Source organism: Mesocricetus auratus, unplaced genomic scaffold (assembly GCF_017639785.1).
Source record: "Mesocricetus auratus isolate SY011 unplaced genomic scaffold, BCM_Maur_2.0 Super-Scaffold_4256, whole genome shotgun sequence".
Lineage (NCBI taxonomy): Eukaryota > Metazoa > Chordata > Mammalia > Rodentia > Cricetidae > Mesocricetus > Mesocricetus auratus.
Window position 1 is genome coordinate 92751325 of NW_024429182.1, and position 19195 is coordinate 92770519.

The 19195-nt window shown below is 43.0% G+C and overlaps 2 protein-coding genes across 2 annotated transcripts in view; both read right to left on the reverse strand.

The window, feature by feature from the left end:
- Positions 1-8775, reverse strand: part of Dnhd1 (dynein heavy chain domain 1) — a 68514-nt gene extending 59739 nt beyond the window's left edge. The window contains exons 1-6 of the mRNA XM_040756984.1: positions 8281-8775; positions 7289-8069; positions 4569-4730; positions 2747-2950; positions 2548-2658; positions 295-451 (exon numbers count right to left, since the gene is read on the reverse strand). Coding sequence (XP_040612918.1) covers positions 295-451; positions 2548-2658; positions 2747-2950; positions 4569-4730; positions 7289-8069; positions 8281-8344 — 1479 coding nt within the window. The 5' untranslated portion in view covers positions 8345-8775. The remainder of the gene's footprint in view (positions 1-294; positions 452-2547; positions 2659-2746; positions 2951-4568; positions 4731-7288; positions 8070-8280) is intronic.
- A 7445-nt stretch (positions 8776-16220) lies between these two features.
- On the reverse strand, positions 16221-19163 carry Timm10b (translocase of inner mitochondrial membrane 10B). The gene is made up of 4 exons (XM_005087432.4): positions 19020-19163; positions 18775-18870; positions 18406-18606; positions 16221-16538 (listed from the first exon to the last, which is right to left on the reverse strand). The coding sequence occupies exons 1-3, from the start codon at positions 19047-19049 to the stop codon at positions 18430-18432; spliced, it is 303 nt and encodes a 100-aa protein (XP_005087489.1). The 5' UTR covers positions 19050-19163; the 3' UTR covers positions 16221-16538; positions 18406-18429.
- Positions 19164-19195: the final 32 nt, after the last annotated feature.

A 19195-nucleotide genomic window follows, 5' to 3' on the forward strand; every position in this document is an offset into this window, starting at 1 on the left:
TTCTAGTTCTTAATTTCCTTAATGCCCTAATTCCTTCGTGTTAGCACAAACACCTGACAAAACAGACACTGTTACCTTCCTTTTCCTCCCTTCTCCTAGGCCAGGAACAACCCCTGGGGACCATTAGAGTCCCAGTGTTTGCTCAGTTGTTATTGATCCATCTATCCCAGAATAGAAACTATTGTTGCTGAGCAGAAAAATGCATCAAATCCAACAGCAGAATCCAAGTCACACAGGGGTCCCAGAAATAACTTAGCCAGGAGAAAGGGCTCACAATAAAGTAGAACCTCTTACCAGGTGAAGAATGGATGCACAGAGATTCAGAAAGTGACAGAACACTTGCAGAGCCTTGTCGGTCTCTTTGGCTATTGTCTTCTGCAGGTCCAGAAGCTCATAGCACTTATCTGGCTCCTTGGGTAGCCAGGACACAGAGCGAAACTCCTGAAGGAGCCTAGAATCAAGAAATAAGCTAGTTAGAGCCGGTACCCCAGCCATCCCTCTTTCAATACCTTTGAAGTTTTCCCAACCCAGTTCAATCCAGACTGAGCAAATGTTTACAAAGACTGTAATATTCCCAGTGACCAATGACAGTTGCCAGGTGGTAAATTATTTGGAAAAGCCTCATAGAATGCACAGATGCTTATACCTAGTGACCTTTCTTCTAAGAAAGGCTCATATAAATCCTAAGATGTGAAAAGACAAGACTTCATCCTGGGAATAAAGAAAACGAAGGTCCTAAAGTGTCAAGATTGAGAGGCATGTTTTAGGATCAAAGGTAATTAAACCACAACTACTCTAGAATTGACTGCCACTGAGGAAGCTGCTCCTGTTCTCAGCCCTCCCTGTTTCCCCAGAACTCCATCCATAGCTTTTGAGATTCTTTGAAAAATATGAACAGCCCTCAATAAGCAGTCAGGATTAAGATGATAAATACATGGTAACTATTCTGTGCCTGCTAAAGGGCACTGGATATATAGTATTTTCTATCCATCATCAATCTCATTTAATTCACATTATTTGCGACCCCCGGGAAGGGACCCCCGACCCGCGGGGGTGAGGTGATGAGGGTCGCTACTAATTTGGTGGGCCTTCACGAGCAGATCCGATCTGGAAAGTGAACTTCAAGAGGTTAATGGAATCAGGCTCAAGACAACATTCGCTGATCAAGAGCCTTTATTTTTGGGGGCGCTCTGGAATTTATAGAGGAAGGACCTCAGGGGGTGGTACAAGCATGTCAATCAAGTCTCAATTCAAATATACACCAAATACGGTAAAGACAAAGCTGTAATTTTCCATCAGTCATTAGTTGCATTCCACAAATGCTTGTCAGCGTAAGTCAGGTGCAGGAATTAGGGAAGGATAGGAAGTGTACAGCAGAACACTTTAACCTTTTGTTAACAAAGACAATTACTCTGTAAGGGTACTTCCCTCTGGCTAGGCGGGTGGGCTGCCCTGTGTAAATTTAACTTTTATGGTTAGCCTTTTCCTTTGTCTCAAGGGCATGTGTGCTAGTAGTCACGTAGTCAGAAGGCCAAGAAACGGTTGACAGATCTTATTACAGATGGTTGTGAGCTACCATGTGGTTGCTGGGAATTGAACTCAGGTCCTCTGAAAGAGCAGTCAATGTTCCTTACCTCTGAGCCACCTCTCCAACCCCCTACATTTAATTTTTAAAATTTAAATTTTACCATGAAATGTAGATTTCCAGGAATCCTAAAAAATAAAGTAAGCTGATAACAGTGGACCTATACTGCAAAATTTCAGGTAGATGGAATTGATAAGTGATTGTCTCTATTAGATGTAATCTTCAGGATGCAGTGCCACGATCCCTAATGCCTAAATCATTGCATTCTTTCAGTATCCTCCATTTAGACTTCCTGAGCATTTGAGTTTGCAACTCCTATCACAGAATAAATATTATCTGAAGTATCATGAAGGAAAGACAATGAAGTGATAAAATAGGAACAATCAACTTTCAAAAAAGTGTGGGTGAGTTTAAAATGTGGGGAATTAAAGAAATTTTGGGTTCAAATGCCCAAGTTTGACCCACAGGCTTAGCACTTAATTGTGGTGTACTTCTGATAAGTTCTTATAGAAGAACATAAAAGATATATATTCAGAATACTGGTTATATAACAATATGTAACATATGATAATATTTTATATATGATGGGAGAAAGGACTAGAAAAATAAAATATAATATTCTTAGTGGTTATTTATAAATGATAAAATTAGAGGGTTTTTTCCTTGTCCTTTTTTGTATTTTAAAATTTTATAAATGGACATGGTATGCCTTTTGTCCAAATAAATATGTAGAAGGCACTAGATTCAAGCCCTAGTACTGCAACATACACACATACCCACCAAAAACAAAACAAAACCCCCAAACAACTAAAAACTAACAGGTTCTGCTATGCAGTATAGGTCAGCCTCAAACTCTTGGTCTTCCTGAATCAGCCTCTGAGAGGTGGGACTACAAGCACACACCACAATTCCCAGTATGTAAAATTTAAAAATCCATGACAGCTGTGTTTGTAATACTTCACCTGCTAATATGGAGCATCCCAGCTCCAAAGTGAGGAACAGCCAAGAGCAGATGATTCTTCAGGAAAGTCTGGATGCGATGCAGCCCATATAACCTCACGTTCTTCTTCCAACTGCAGGTGAGAGGAAGTGGCAATACAATATGTTCTCATGTTTCTCTCATCTGCATCTCTGCCCAAGTCCAATCCTGTCACTACTTACCAGGTCAAGGCCTTTCGTAAGAGGCAATTCTTAAAGAATGGAATCTGCTGGAGTTCATGCCAGACAGCACAGTTGCGATGCCAAGTACCTAGTGTCATTGCTTCACTGCCCTCCACAGGATGTACATGCAGGATCCCAAAGGGAGAAAAGATGTAGTGTTCGGGATTCACTTTGTTTGGTGGCACAACTATCAGGTTGTAAGGCCTGTTTTTAATTAAACAACAACAACAAAAACCACCTCCAATTAGTGAGAATGGAAAAACCTGCACATATCCTGAGGAGACCAGAGAAGACAGGGAAGAGAAAAAGGAAATAGAAAGGGAGGCAGAAAAAGCTAGAAAAGGGGGAAAGACAGCAGGATAGTATCCACACTAGAATTATTGAGCAAATATTAACAAGAAATGTAAACCAAAGATAGATGAGAAGAAAAAGGCATTTAGCCTGTTAGCCCGTTCCAAGTTCTTATCTTCAGATACAGAGCATCTCATAAAATTTATGACATCATCATTTGTAAGCTACAGTATTATTTTATGAAAATTAAGATTAAAAAATCTTCCCATTGTGATACATTTTCAATTTTTGGCTTAATTTATTTGAGTTATACATTTTTTACCACTCCCCTTCCCTCCTCCCCTCTCCCCTCTCCCCTTCCACCATACCTCCCTGCCCCCTCCCACACTCCCATTTACTCAGGAAATCTTATCTTTTTTCCCCTTCCTAGGCAGACCCATGTATGTCTCTCTTAGGGTCCTCTTTCTAAGGGTTCTCTGGGGTTGTGGCCTGGAGGCTGGTTGTCCTTTGCTTTATGTCTCATATCCACTTATGAGTGAGTACATATTATATTTGTCTTTCTGGGTCTGAGTTACCTCACTCATGATGGTTTTGTTCTAGTTCTGTCCATTTGCCTGCAAATTTCAAGTGTCACTGTCTTTTACTGCTGAGTAATACTCCATTGTGTAACCACATTTTTCTTATCCATTCTTTGGTTGAGGGGCATCTAGGTTGTTTCCAGGTTCTGGCTATTATGAATAATGCTGCTATGAACACAGTTGAGCAAGTATCTGTGTGGTGAGTGTGCCTCTTTTGGATATATGACCAAAAGTAGTATTGCTGATTCCCAATTGTGCTGAAGACCAATGTTTCCCTAACATTGAAAAGATAAGATACCTTGACATTTTGGAGATGATGAAGTGTGTCTGTGGTGGGGATAGGGGTGTTTTAACAGTGGCTATCAGAGCCTGTGATGGATGTGAGTGAGGGAAGGATGGAAAGGGGAACTTTGGGCTGGGATGTGGCTCATGGTAGAGCACTCACCTAGCGTTTGTGAGTTCCTGAGTTCCATGTAAGAACAGAAGAAAAAAAAGTGGACCCAAGAGGGAAAATGAATGAATGCAACTGGTGTGGAATCAGGAGGCTTATTTTTCATAGTCTCACAGGATTAGATAAAATATAAAAAAGGTGAAGAGGTTTAAGTCCTGTTCAGGGAAAGAAAAATTTGGTTCAGTCTAAAACAGGATGCTTTTGGAAGACCAATGTTTCCCTAATATTGAAAATTCAACATATGATTCTTGCACCAAAGCTAGGTAAGGTCAGCATTAAGTGTGCTTCTAAGCCTATAAATACATGCTTCCCTCATTTCAAAAAAGAATAAAGAACAAAAGTAAGAAAGGCACAATTCAGACAAGAGGTTGTGAAAGCAAAGCAGGGCCAAGAGTGCAGAAGAGAAGGCTGAGGGGGAGAAGACTGGAAACTGAGGCAGGAGAGAGGGATGTGCGTGGAGAGAAAGGACAGCAGGTAACATGGATGGGGGGTTGGTTCTTACCTAAAATACCGATCAGGAGCCACATTTAGATAGAGGAAGTGGATCTTCTTCTGGTACCAGTCTGTATTCAGAAGGGATTTTACCTGACTTCTTAGCAAGGAAGTCTTAGAACTTATCTTCTTGAAGGCCTTTTCCTCAGGCGATTCAGAGGCAAGCTGGGACCTGCATGACAAAATAAATCAGGGAGAAAAGGCAGAGCAAAAAGGTCAGTGTCAGTGTCTAGAGGTGGGCTTTGCCGCCATTGGCCATGGAAAGCAGGAGCTAGATCAAGTGTCTGAGGGGACACAGGTGACACTGTCAGAGCCTGTCTAATCTATACTCAAAGATGTCACTTACTGAGCAAATAGAGTCCATCAAGCATGTTGGTCAACTACAATCAACTATAGCCAGGGCATGAAAAAACTCTTCTGATAAATGAATCTACTAGACTGCCTGTGATTACTGCAGTCAGTGTTATGTAACATTGTATACAGTACTAGGAAGATTATTTTCTCAGTGCATTATCCTGGAAGCCCTCTGTCCTGGAATTCTTTTCAGCAATAGGCTTTGATATTGGATCAAATCATCTTAACTGCTATCTGTGATCAAAAGAGGATATCAAGTCCAAGGCCTGCCTGGCTACGGTTAGTTCAAAGCCAGCATAGGCAACTTAGTAAAACACTATCTCAAAATAAAAAGTACAAATATGAGTAAAAATTTGGCTCAGTGGTACGGCAGTTGCCTAGCGTACATGAAGACCCAAGATTGATCCCTACCTAGCATGACAAAAAAATAAAATAAAAACATTATTTCCTAAGTAGTGAGGTTCTATAATCACAAGACCAGAAATACTGGCTTCTGAACAGATCCATGGTGTCCAGTCTGAATTCTGGGCTCATTCCATTTTGATGTCATATACAAACAACTAGTGTGCCCATTTCTGCAATCTGTTGTACCTAACCATATGCTCAGCCCTGTCTAGCCTCAATCTCATCAAATTCTTCCTTCTTTGCCTGCTGTGAGCTAATTCCCTTGGTTTCACTTGCCTTCTCTCATTCTGTCTCCCCAGTTTGAAGGTCAGTGTGCCCTTTATTTTCTGCAAGGTTACTATGTGTTTGTTAGGTCCCTTACTATTCTCTATTAAATTTCCTCTTCTTCTTACCATAACCTGTTTAGTCCTATGGAGTACCTACTTCTCAGGTACTGTGTCTTAAGGGCTGCCAGTATCCCTCTACTTTAACAAGAGTCCAGATACCAGAATTACTTCAAGCTCTGGTCCCAGCGTCTTTTTCTCTCTCTCAAGCCAGTCTTGATGAATAGTAAAATGCCATTCCCACTTGTCTCCCATCCATTCCCAAGTGTACTATAATCTGGCTTCCTCTTCGCAAAACCCTGGCAGTGTTTCATACCACCAACTGTTGCCTCCCTGACACGCTTCCACCTCCTAATCCACTTTACTAATCTAATCTCTACTCAAACCCTCTATTCCTGCTGTATCTGCGTGTCTTTCCCAACCCCATTCCACCAAGAGTGTACGCAGACAATAGCCAGCAGCTTTTTGTTTTGTATTACTTATCACAATTTGTTAATTATAACTTTCTTGTCCTAACATCTCCCTCCCCAAACTGCAGGACTCTAAAGGAAAGAACCGAGTCTGTCTGATTCATTTCTTCCATCCCTAGCATCTAGATAGATCCAAGTATCTAGTATTAGTAATGAAATGAGCTAGGACCTAGGAAGACAGCTCTGGAGAACAGTAAACAGTATTAGCTAGGCCTCAGGGATTGACTGCCAGGCTCAGAGAGATATGAGAACTTGATTCCTTGATATATCAGGAATATCCCAAGAGAGAAAAGTTAGACTTGGGGCCACTCTGAAAAAGAAAAGCTCTGCTGGGATGACTGAAGACATAAATTTTTGACATCTGTCACCTTCCTTCACAGCTCCAGGAACCTGCCCACTTATCCACCATGAAGAATCTGAGACTTCATGAAAAAAATCACACATTGATCCAGTCATAAATTTAAGAGCAAAATCTGAGGAAGTCGTTACTTGATTAAAGGCAAAACTAGCTTTTGTTTCTAGACAGTCAATGTGTCATAAACAAGTTACAAAATATCAAGAAAATCAGACCAAGCTAGAGAGAAGTTCCTAGACTAAAGTCAAAGAACTCCCAGAAAAGGTATTTTAGGCATTCTGAAATCCTAGAATTTTGAAAACCAGACTGGGTAACTGGAAGGAATGGATCATTGCTCAAGGGACCAGCCCATCCGATCAGAGCAGAAAGATGACTCAGAGTCAGTGCTCTGCCATAGACCTGAAATACTTCACAAAGTGGAAGAAGACCACTCAGACAAGCACTTCCTAGGAGTAACCAAGGACCCTATCCATATCTAACACCCAGGACCACCATAAAATAAGCCCCAAAGTGTGGTTCAGTGATTATAAAAGAGAAAATGAACCCCAAGGAAGCTTCTGGCACCACCCAAGAAGACTGGGAACAGCAAGGTTATGTTTTGACTCCCTATTGGTTGACTCTTGATTTCAGTATTTCACAATTGATTAGCATAGAGACACTGACTTTGTTTTGCAAGTGAAAAGGAAGAGCCTAGTCCAGTCCAGGTTAGGGCTGTGCTAATCCCAAAGAGCCAGAAGGAGGGACTCAGAGCCAGTGGCCCTGTAGGCACCTAAAACTAACTTCTTTTTCCTCCTCTACTAAAACCCCGGACCAGGCCACTCACTTTCTCTCAGCAGGCTCTCCTTCTCCATAATCAGCATCACTGCTCTCATATTGTACAGGGATGTCTGTCGCCAGTGCCAAGGGCAGGAGACTAAGGCTATCCAACCACTGGTTCTCGTCTAGGGCCACCTCAGCACCAACAATGCCCAGGCTATGCTGTAGCTCAGGTAATGTCAGTGGTTGTAGCCACGTGGCTAGTTCTCTTTTTTGTTGCCCACTCCACAGGGCCTTCACAAACGGGCATGCTGGGCATAGGGGCCTTCGATGAGACCTCTTCATCCAGGGATGGCAGTCAACATGGGAGGAACTATGTAATAAAGAGCGGTCTGGGGGAAAGGCCTTGTCTATGGCATCTAGCAGGTCCAAGTGGAGTTGGGATTGGACCTTGGGTGCCCAGCAGTACAGCTGCTCCAGTAAGGGCAGCAAATCGAGTTGACCAGTTAGCATCTCACGATATGGAGGCAAGAGGCCCAGGACTGCATGCAGATAGCTCCAAGCTTCACAGCTGCCATCCTGCAGCACAGCTGACAACAGAGACCGCAGCTCAGACAGCAGCAGCTCCAACGATGTCCGCTGCTCGGATTCAACCACTGCCTTAAGAAGCTCTTGTTTCTTTAAGCAGTCCCAGGAGTGTTCTTGGCTGCTGCAGCTACATTCACTGAACCCAGACTTCGTCTCTTCCAGAATAAAACGGAGGCAGGTATTCAACTGCTGTCGAACTGATCTTGCCCACAGCTCAGGGTTCAAATGCCAGTTCCAGTTTTTTGGCTGCTGGCTCTCACCTGTGTGACCCAGCCCGGTTGGGGCAGGGTAGGGGTGGGAGGTTAGGTTCAGGCCATGGGCTAGGACAGCAAGAGGTATAGAACTGCAGGGCACAAGCAGACCAGTAGAGGGCCTTTCTTTCCTGAGCCCCTCACTGTCAAGGACTAGCCCTGATCCGAGGAGGACGCCCCGGACGAGAGCTTCTTCCCACCCTCCAATGCCCTGTCTCACCTGGCCTGCGGGATGTAGAAAGCATGGAAAGGGAAGAGGAACAGGCCTGAGGATGAGGTTTCATCGCGGAGCTCTCGCTGTAGTGAATGAACCTAGACTCAGTCCCAGTCACTTAACACGGAGACCGACACACGCTAGCTAGCAAAATATTTGGCAAACCGGCATTCACAGCAGGGAACCTTCAGAGCAGAGGCTGGCAATTGCCTTGAAAAGAAGACACAAAGGGGTCGTCACTCAGAAGCAGCAAAACCTCAGTCACCTGAATTCTTCGCCACAGATTGAGAAGACCCTGAGCGGAAAGCCGACTGCTGAGTGGGGTTGTAGGTGAGGACACCTAGAGAAAAGAAGGGGCAAAATGGGGAGGCCCCGGGCTTGACAGTGGGCGGGACCTCCCGAGGAGCGGGGAGACCTGAACCATCAGGGCAGCAGATCCGGATTCTGAGCTGAGGACTCAACCATACCACCTGCTCCCAGCAGTTAGAACCGTTACAGAATCCTGGAGGCCCAAGCCTCAGCCGGAGCCAGGAGAGGCCAGCATGCAATGTGGGAGGGGCCTGAGCGGGCCCGAGCCCAGGCCATACCAGCAAGTTGCCTCTAACCAGACCCAAAGAGAATCTGGGCGGGAGAATGAATGACAAGATTGATTTGGCGCACTAACAGCATCTAGGGTATCTAGAGCAGGTGTAATCCATGTAACCTCTTATCCATTCACTGATTTCCCCCTTCCCTCCCTGAGCAGTACATCTCTCTGTCCACAAAGAAAGCGCACATAAGGCAAAAATCTTTTATCCCTCTCAACAAGCTACACATCTAGTTGGGGCCAAGAATCTGGGAGTGGTTTAATTATTAAAAAAAAACAGAACCTCTGGGGCTGGAGAGATGACTCAGTGATTAAGAGCAATGGCTGCTCTTCCAGATGTCCTGAATTCAACCTCCAGTAACCACATGGTGGCTCACAATCATCTGATGCCCTCTTCTGGCATGAAGTTGTACATGCAGACAGAGCACTCATACATTAACACACACACACACACACACACACACACACACACACACACACCCCACCTCTGTCCTACCTCTCTGTGATAGAGGTATGACTCCAAGATTTTACTCTAACCAGTGGAAATTTGATATGCCAGAAACATGATGGGGATGGTGGTTAAAAAAAAAAAAGTAGGCTGGGGGCAGGGGGCAATCATACATCTGATTTTGGATATTTCAAGTTTTAAGTCTGAGATACTTACCAGATATCCATGGGCAGGAGGCATAGCACTTGTCCCACATGGTCAAGGCCCTGGGTTTAGTCTCCAGAGTCTTAAAAGGGAAGCTGGCCTTGAACTCATGATTCCTCTGCCTTGGCCTCCTAAGGGAAAGGATTATGCTTATATTCCATGTTCAACTAGAAGTTTAGTGTTTGCTCTCACATTGTATTCAAGCATAAGTATTCCTAGGGCTATCACTGGAGTGTTCTCTTTTCCCAAAGGCTATGAAAATAGTGTTAGGCTTCGAATTCCAAGAGATTTCACCACCATGTTTGCCAAAGCCCATTCCAACTAGTGAGATGAATAAAACGAAGAAAAAAAAGCACACCTCTTTTTAATAAGTGCACAACCTGGCAGTTGCACACATCACTCATTCACTTTGCCAAACCTAGGGAAAAGAAAAGCTTCTACATCTAATCTTTGATTTCAGTGGTTGTGGTGAATTAATTATGAGAATGGCCCCCACAGGCTCATCTATGTGGATGTTTGGTCCCTTGCAGGGGCTGTTTGGAAAGGATTAGAAGGTGTGGCTTTATTGGCTCATCTCACTAGTGTAAGTATAGAAGAGTGAACACTTTTCATGTGTTCTCAAGACTTCAAGTCTCTGCTCAAATATCCTCTTGTAATGAGTTCTTTAACTTCCCTATAATAGAGGTCAGCATTCTACCCCACGTCCTTTCCTCTTTACCCTGAATTATCTCTCTGTACATTGATTGCTGAGTTATATACTCATTTACTTATTATCTGTTTACCCTGACTAAAAATATTAGCTCCAAAGTGGCAAAGATTCTAATTGTTCCTACTGCCCCTTAGCTTATCTCCAGTCCTTTTTTTTTTTTTTTTTTTGGTTTTACAAGACAGGGTTTCTCTGTATTGTTTTGGAGGTTGTCGGTCCAGCCCAGCCTTGAACTCACATCGATCCACCTGCCTCTGCCTCCCGAGCGCTGGGATTAAAGGCGTGCGCCACCAACCCAGCTGGTTTCATTTTTTTGAAAATGAAGATAATAGTGTATACTTCTTAGGCCACTTTTGAGATGAAATGCTATGTATGTAAAACATTTAGCATCTCATAGAAAATAAATACTTGATAACTGACACAAATGAGACATAATAGGGTTCAGTGAGAAGACATGGGCATATGTTTGAAGTATTAAAGATATGTTACATTTGTTTATGCTTTGGAATATTTGTTTAATGATGCAAAGATATGTTGCGTTCTTTATGTTGCATTTGTTTAACTCTGTGATGGAGATTGAATTTGGTTCATACATGTTGACTTATAAGTTTAAAACCTGTAAGGGCAGTCCAACATGAAGCAAGCTGAGACAGAGGTTAATGCTTCATTTTGAGGGGAATTTTGACCTCTACATACATGTCTTGGCACAAGTGTCCACACATACACACTCACATGAAATAAGTATAAATGTAATTTAAAATTTTTAATCACTTCTTCAGGAGGCTGGAGAGATGGCTTAGTGGTAAAGAGCACTTGCTGCTCCTTCAGGACCAGAGTTCAGTTCCCATATCAGGCGGCTCCAGGAGATCTGGCTTCCAGGGTCACCCACATACATTTGTGCTTATACACACTCTCCCTCGCATAAAAGTAAATGCCCCCCCAAAAAAATCACTTCAAGAACTTGATTCCACAAACAGGTAAATTTGTACTAGTGTTATTTTACATGACAACACACACTCTTCTGTGTATAACTTACTGTGGTTGTGTTTATTTTTCCTATACTGACCTTTATAAATTAAGTTCCAAGAGAACAACTACAGCACCCCTCTCTCTCTCTTTTTAATCTTTAGATAACTTAACATCAGAGTCTTATATGAATACATAGTGAATGTGAAGCCTGCCCAGAAATGCAAAGACAGAGTTGAGAATCAGGAAAATGTGTTCCAGAACCACCAATAACATGCTTTTTTTTTTATGGTAAGCAAAAGACAAAACCAAAACCAAACCGAAGAAAAAGGCTTAAAGATGAGTCTAGAGAGGTCATATGGGACCTGTTCAGACAAAGCCCCTGGTGTCACAAAAGCCAATAAACAAATGAGTGCTGTCGTTATTTATATTTTGTATCAGAGTTGACTAGTCTGAAAAATGAATTGGCAGGTCTTTCTAAAGCCGAGTCTTTCTTCCTTAGAAACAGAACCCCTAATCTTTAGTTAGACCAATGACTGGTGATAAAGATTACAGTTCCAGCCTCCCTTATAACAAGATCTGGCCACATGAGAAACTTTTAACATGCAACTTCCAAGGAGGAAGGCATGCCCTTCACCAACAAACTCTGATCTGTTCTGTTCCTTAAAAGGTTTATGTAATGGAGAAAGCGCCACCTTAGGTCACAAGAATGAGGTGGGATATCCCAGACACAATCATCAGAAAATATGTGAAGCAGCTTAGGTCTCAGATGATTGTGAAGCTACCATACCAGGTTTGATCTAGGTTTTTTATTTAAAAGAAATAAAAATGTGGTGAGCTGCTGTTATTGTCTCTTTGCTGTCATTAACTGAGAGGGGTTCCAACTAATCAAAAGGAATCTGGACTCCAACAAAAGGCTGTTAGGAGACAGCTTCGGTCATCTGTATCATGAACTGATGAAAGTTAAATTAAGCTGCTGACAAAAGGGGGTGAAGAGTTTAAGAAATGTTCACACAGAATTAGAGGACCTACAAACTGAAAGGGTAAACTGCTGTAGATGGGCCCTCAGGTGATGACTGGCCGTACAGTGTTACAAGAGTTTGGCATGAAAATAAACATATCCAGCTGGGCATGGCAGCTTGCTCCTGTATTCCTAGCATTCCAGAGGCTAGCAAGATTCTGTGAAGTAATTTCTTCCCTAGCCAAATACTACATCTTGAAGGAAAGTTTCTTAAGATAAAGAAGAGAGGTAAAGTATTCCATCCTGCAGGGAATCTCCTTCAAACTCAGGAAGTAAACAATTCAAAGCTTTAAAAATTCCTGAATCTGACCAGATGCACTAGGCCCCTCCCTCTCCAAGCATACATACACAGCAAGGACTGCTGAGAGACACTCCCAAACAAGATAAGCTGCCTTGAACAGACACTCTCGATCTGCTGAGCTGCTTGCAAAGTATGCAGTCTGCCCCCAGGTTCTAGCTTTTGTGAGCTGTCAGCCATGCTGGGCTGGGCTTCTGGTGATGTGCTGTCCTGGAGTCATTTCTGGTCCAGTAAGGAACCCCTTATGCACACTCCTTTAAGTAATCCCAATAAATCTTTAGTTCAACAAGTTGGACTATGGTGGTATCCTTAGGTTGGATCTGTGATCAATTTTCTATCTTGAGTGAGTTTACACGCCCAGAGTATTGCCAAGTCTAGGCAATAAAGTAACAGCATTTCTTCACAATAACAACAAACCCAAGAATAAGCAATAAAAATTCTCAAACTCTACATTATTGGCAAAAGGCTACAATTGCAAATTCATTTTTTATCATTCACTAAGACAAAATTTCTCTTGGTTTTTCTGTTAATATGAACTTGAGCAAGAAGTAAGTTAAAAGCTGTGCACTAGTTACTTTGATGAGGATACAGTGAGTTATAAAGACATTGACTGTCTTCATAAGGTACAAACCATTAAAGAGTGCCAATGCACAAAGAACTACAGTAGCTAAAATCTGTTAAGACTGCTTTATGGAAATGGCAATTGCATTAGGAAGTTTCATAGGTGAAGCAATGATCTCTCTCCTGCATCCTGAACCAGGAAACAACAAGTACAAAGGCCCTTAGCAGTGCATGACAGAACCATGGAACCGAAAGCAAGCGCAGTTGGAGTACAGAGAAAGGGAAGTGTGATTCAAGTCAACTCAACAAATAGGGTTGATAGTACTTCATAGCTAAGATAAAGCTAGAGGTAGGACTGGATTATACAAGACCCTGTAAATCATGACTAGAACTTCAGGTTTTGGGTAGATCACTTGCATAGCATGTACAAAACCTGGTTTCAATCCCCAGCATTGAAAAGAGTTCTAGTTTTTTATTATAATGGTTTTGCCATGTGCACACCTTTAATCCCAGCACTTGGCAGGCAGAGGCAGGTGGATCTCTGTGAGTTTGAGACCAGCCTGGTCTACAAGAGCTAGTAGTTCCAGGACAGCCTCCAAAGCCACAGAGTAACCCTGTCTCGAAAAACAAAAATAAAGAATGGTTTTAAGCATTTGTTTCCTGGTTGCTGAGTAGATAGGTTAAAAGGGGTGCAAAAGTAGGCACAGGGAGGAGCAGCATTGTAAATGTAATACTGGAAGATCATAGCAAAGATGGGGAGAAGCAGAATCAAGTAGTATTTAGAAATGTAAGGTGAGATTTGGCAATTGAGTGAGAAGATCAGAAAGAAGGATGTACTTAGGTTTCCAGCTTCTTCAACTAGATGAACCAGGAATAAAAGGAAAGTTTATAAGAAAAAAATTAGGTTTGGATTGTTCTTGAGATACACAACTGAAGGTATCAAGTAGCTTGAAGACCTGGGAATCATCAGTACCTAAAATCCAAAGTGGGGGGCGGGGAATGAAACCATCCTAGAAATTTTTGAGAGAAAAAGAATACGACCTAGAGAAGACTATGAAGAGAGTGAGCCACTATGAAGGTTAAGACACCATGGTTACAGAGGTAGGAGTAAAACCTTAGAATCAAGGCAGTGATGGAATGTCAACAAAAAACTAACTATAAAATAGCATCAAATGCCACTGAGAGATAGAGGACCAGGAAATAATCAATGGATTCAGAAATACAAGGTAATAACCCAGGTGATCTTGATAAGCACTCTTTCAATAGAGTAAGGTCTACATAACTCAAAAGGTGGTAGTCTAAGGAATGGGAATGGAGAATGACTTGAAAGGTGGAGACAACTGTGTCTGATTATAACTACAAAGTGGTAAAAATCGGATGGTAACCCAATGGAAACTATAAGAGTTTGAATAGTGGAGTCCTTAGCACATTTAGAAATTGACAAGAAAAAGCAAGAAGATGTTGGATGCATTCAAGTAGGAAATGACTAAGACTCAAAGCCCAAGAATGGACACTAGCATTGGATAAGAGGGTTTCCTCCCTATTTAGAAGGGAAAGGGAACGGTGCAGATGGGTTAGTCAGCAGAATACTAGAAAACCTACAGCTGTTTTCCTTGTGGAGGAAAAATATGGCCTACAGAAAGAAAACAGGGCCAAAAGGGTTAAAAATACTAACTTAAAATAGTTACTTAGGGGAGCAGGAAAGAACAGAAAATCACCGAGTGTGGTGGTGTGTGCCTTTAATCCCAGCACTTCAGAGGCAGAGGCAGGAAGATCTCGAAGTTCTAGGCCAGCCAGGGCTACAGAGTGATACCCTGATCAAAGTATAACATACACACACACACACACACACACACACACACACACACACACACACAAATTAGATTGTGAGAGCTGAAATTCCATTTGAACTTAACTATGAATTCGAAGTGGCATAAATATGCTCTATGGTGATATTGTTGAGTAACATTTAACTGCTCAAATGCAGACACAAAAGTTTCATAAGGGGGCAGGGCACGGAAAAAAAAAAAACTCAGCTTATAGCAAGAAAACCATTGTGGATTAAGCTGACTAGAAATTTAAAGGCAAGTGTTACTGAGGAAAAAAATTATTAAAGCTACAAGAAATCTAATGATAGTAAGGACATTGATTTACTAAACCAAGCTCAAGAAATATGGTCAGTGAATTCAAGAAATAGTGCTTTATCACTTGAGTAATAGTATTCTCAAGACTGAGTGGTTTAGATTGATGACAATACATCCAAGACACAACTAAATGGATAGCCAAGACAGAATAGAAACCATTAGGTATTGGATCAAGAAACTAAGTGATCCTAACTACTGAATGGACCATGCAAACATCAAAGGATTAACTGGTGGATAGGAAGTACAAGAGCTATTTAGAGGGAAGGAAAAGAAGAGTTGGTGAGAATAGTAACATAGGTAGAGGACTACATGGACGAACAGTTTTAAAGCCATTTGATTGGGCCAAGGAACAGGCAGTGAAGATCTAAAGTCACAATGACAGAACCACCACCTCTACCTCCAATGTTGATATGGTAAGGCTATGCCAAAAGTAACCTCTGGGCCAGGATGTAGGTCAATGGTAGAATCCTTTGTTAGTGTGCAGAAAACCCTGAATTTGACCTCCCACAAACCCCTGCCTCCCAAACCAAACAAACAAAAAACAAAACCCAAAATACAAAAAATTCCAAACTTGTTTTGTATGTTGTGCCTGAGAATACTGCCCTGCTCTCACTGTGCCAGTGCTATCACTTTATAAGACTGGAGAAAGACGGGCAACTATAGAAAGTGGGACAGTAGGAATGGGTTTCTCCTAAGGAAACTGAAGAGGAAACTAAAGGGAGAAAAGAACTGACAGGTCAGATTGAGGCACATTTGTTTTTGCTCTGAAGGCAGACTATGCAAAGATGATAGTGTATGTAGGTTGAGTGTGGGGAGCACACATGTGATTCCAGTACTTAGGAAGTAAAAGCCAGAAGGATTTGAATTCAAGGTGTGAGACTAAATAATAAGACTGTCTTAAAAAAAAAAGTTCAGGTAATTCAAAGAGAATGGGCTTCGGACAGATCTGTTTCCTAGTCTTTTCCCAGCAATGACTAACCATGTGACATGGAAAGAACGGAAGCACAGACAATTCACAGTACGTGTTTATTGAAAGGCTACATACATTGGTGCAGAACTCTTCCAGCAGCAACACTATATCCTGGGTCTCCACCTTCCTGTCTCTGGGAATGAAGACGTCACACTCTGCTTTTCTTACATTTATGCTTGTCAAAGAGTGAATTTTGTCAGGCAGACATGAGGTCACTCTATAAGGAAGTTCCTCGTCAGCAATTTTTATCTTCCTAAAGAATTATCTAGCAACCAGTTGTAGCCCATGTCTGCAATCCCAGTACCTGGGAGGCTGAGACAGGAGGATCATAAGTTTAAGGCCAAAGGACCTAAAAATCACCTGAAATGAAAAAACACAAAGGAAAAAGCAGTGACACACTAGAATCTGTTTTCAAAGAACTATGTATAAGACAGAGCTCTTGTACATTCTGGGTTCTTCTTTGCCTATTAAATGGAAACAATACCTCCTAGGTTTGTGATAAAATGGATAAGATAAATTTATGCAACATACCCAGTAGACATGATTTTGAGAAGCAGCTGCCCCAACTGCACTTCATTGACAGGTCTTGATATACAGCACAGACTGCCTTCAAACTCACAATTCTCAATCTGTGAAGTGCTGGGCTTGTAGGCATGCATAATAAGGCTTGGGCAAGAGCCGCGTTTTAACACAGAGCCGGCTATTTCTAGTTTTTGGCTGGCAGCACTTGGGCAGTAGAGGCAGGAGGATCAGGAGTTCAGGGTCATCTTTAGTTATCATGATTTCCATGTCAGTTTTGAGACCCCCATTTCAAAAATAAAAAATAAAACACATATTTCTGACCTGTAGGTGTGTGTGGGGGGGATCTGCTTTGTGAATGGTTGCTTTTGGCTGGGAATTTAAAATTTAATTCCTCTGTAAAGAGTGAAAGCCGGCCACCTGTGGCCATACTTGAAGGGGTGGGGTGGGATTAAGGAAAGCAGTGAAGAGGGGATGGGTAGCTTAAGTTGTTGAGAGTTCCTACCTGGCATACACAAGCCCTTGAGTTTAACCCCCAGTAAAACAATAACAAATGCACACCCCATGCTGTTGCTTGCCCTGCATCCTGTCATTATCCTTGACAGGTGGCATATGCCACATCCTCCTTCCTTCCCTGTCCCCATACTGTAGATGATGTTATGGAAAAGGCAGAGCCAGGAAAGGAGGAATCCTCCTGAATACAGATGAGACCCCACAAAGGGAGGGGCAGTAACAAGAATACAGAAGCTGGCACCAGTTACAGTTGAGAACAATGCAAGGTGGAAGGTAGAGAGCTGGGATTAGGAGATTCCAGACAAGCAGTGAAACACTAAGGAATTGTTAGGAGTCACATTAGATTATATTTAACCACCCCTCCATCACCATCTACCTCTCCCTTCGATTTCTCTTCGTTAGATTTGACTAATGTTGTCCTTCTGACTTGCCCTGAAGACAAGAAGAAAATCCTTCTTTGTTTAAAGTCTTTATTGCTGATTTTACAAAGACAGAAAATATTAAGATGGTAAACTGGGGAAATGATCGAAATTCTAGACAACATCCTTGTATTTTTTTTTTTTTTTTTTTTGGTTTTTCGAGACAGGGTTTCTCTGTGGCTTTGGAGGCTGTCCTGGAACTCACTCTGTAGACCAGGCTGGCCTCGAACTCACAGAGATCCACCTGCCTCTGCCTCCCAAACATCCTTGTATTCTTACAGGCTAGTCTTTGTTTTGTTGTCACTGATCTCCTAAGAATTGGTGGCTAAAGCACTCTTTTCTTCCTCCTTTTGTTGTTTGATACTGAATTCTTCCCCTAGATCCAACACTAGTTATGATTCAATATATATATTCAGGCACTTGAGTTAGACTCAAGGACAGCCACTGAGAGCTCTCCTTTTGGAACCAATTTCCCGTTGCTATTACCAACCTTAAAAACTATGTTTTTGCTGGGAATCTGGGAATGCTGAGTTTGTCCTACTAAGTTACAGAAGGCAATTTCTCAACTGCCAGGACTGAGGACAGAAGATAGGCACTAAATGGCAGACTAAAGGTTGGTGCCAATAAATGGACATAAATTCCTGCCCAAAACCAACCAAAGTAAAACCCGGTTTATTGGCTCCAAGAAAAGGAGCAACAGTGCCCAGCTTTCAGGCTCAATCTTTCCGTACAGATTTCGACAAGCCCAAGGTTCATAGAGGAGCCCATCCAAGCACCTTCTCTCCTGGGGCAGGCGATGGCTAGCTGCCTGACGACGAGTCTCTGGGCTGTTCTGCAGGAACACTTGGCAGGGCCGAGGCAGCCTCGTAGTCCGCGATGCGGCGCTGGACGAGGGCGGGCATGAGATGCACGTAAGCCGCCATGAGACGGTGGTTAGAGTGGATGAGCTTCCCAGCACAGTGGTGTAGACAGGCCTCCTGGAAGGAAGACGGAGGTAAGCAGAGACCAAAGGGGTCCTGTCAAGCCCTCCTTCTCCCCGGGTCCCCAGCCTAGCGGTGAGGTCATGGAAGGCAGAGGTGCAAACGGGGTGGGGGGGGACCGTCACGTCACGTCACTGTCAACTCTGGGGCCCCCACGGTCCCCACCTCCTCAGCGTCCAGAGCTCGGTGGTGCAGGCTGGGCACACAGCGCTGGAAGCACAGTTCTGTCATCCGATTGTAGACCAACAGGAAATCTCGCAACTAAGAGAAAAGCGGATCAAGACTTTACCACCGCCGAAGCTTCCCGGAGTGCGCAGGGCAGCCTGCCTTCCCCACACTGGGGGTTCTTGCAGGTACCCCAGAAAACAAACCGCACGTCTAACCCGGAGAAAAACTTAGCTCTTACTCACGTTTCTCAATTGCTGCTGCTGCTGCTCCATCACGCCCAGGGCGCGCGTCCCACGTGACTTCCGCCCTGGGGACGCGGAGTCGCTCCGGAAGTAAATTCTCGCTAGTCTCCAAGAGCTTGAAGGCGTGGCTCCAGGATCGCCCTGCCCATGTCTGCTAACGTCACCTCCGCCCTTCT

Bases quoted from the DNA above. Each gene is read 5' to 3' on its own strand.
- Timm10b (XM_005087432.4), bottom strand. From the start codon at position 19,049: ATGGAGCAGCAGCAGCAGCAATTGAGAAAC. The intron at 18,871-19,019 runs GTGAGTAAGAGC...CTTTTCTCTTAG, and splicing joins AGCAGCAGCAATTGAGAAAC to TTGCGAGATTTCCTGTTGGT. The intron at 18,607-18,774 runs GTGGGGACCGTG...TCTTCCTTCCAG, and splicing joins GAGCTCTGGACGCTGAGGAG to GAGGCCTGTCTACACCACTG.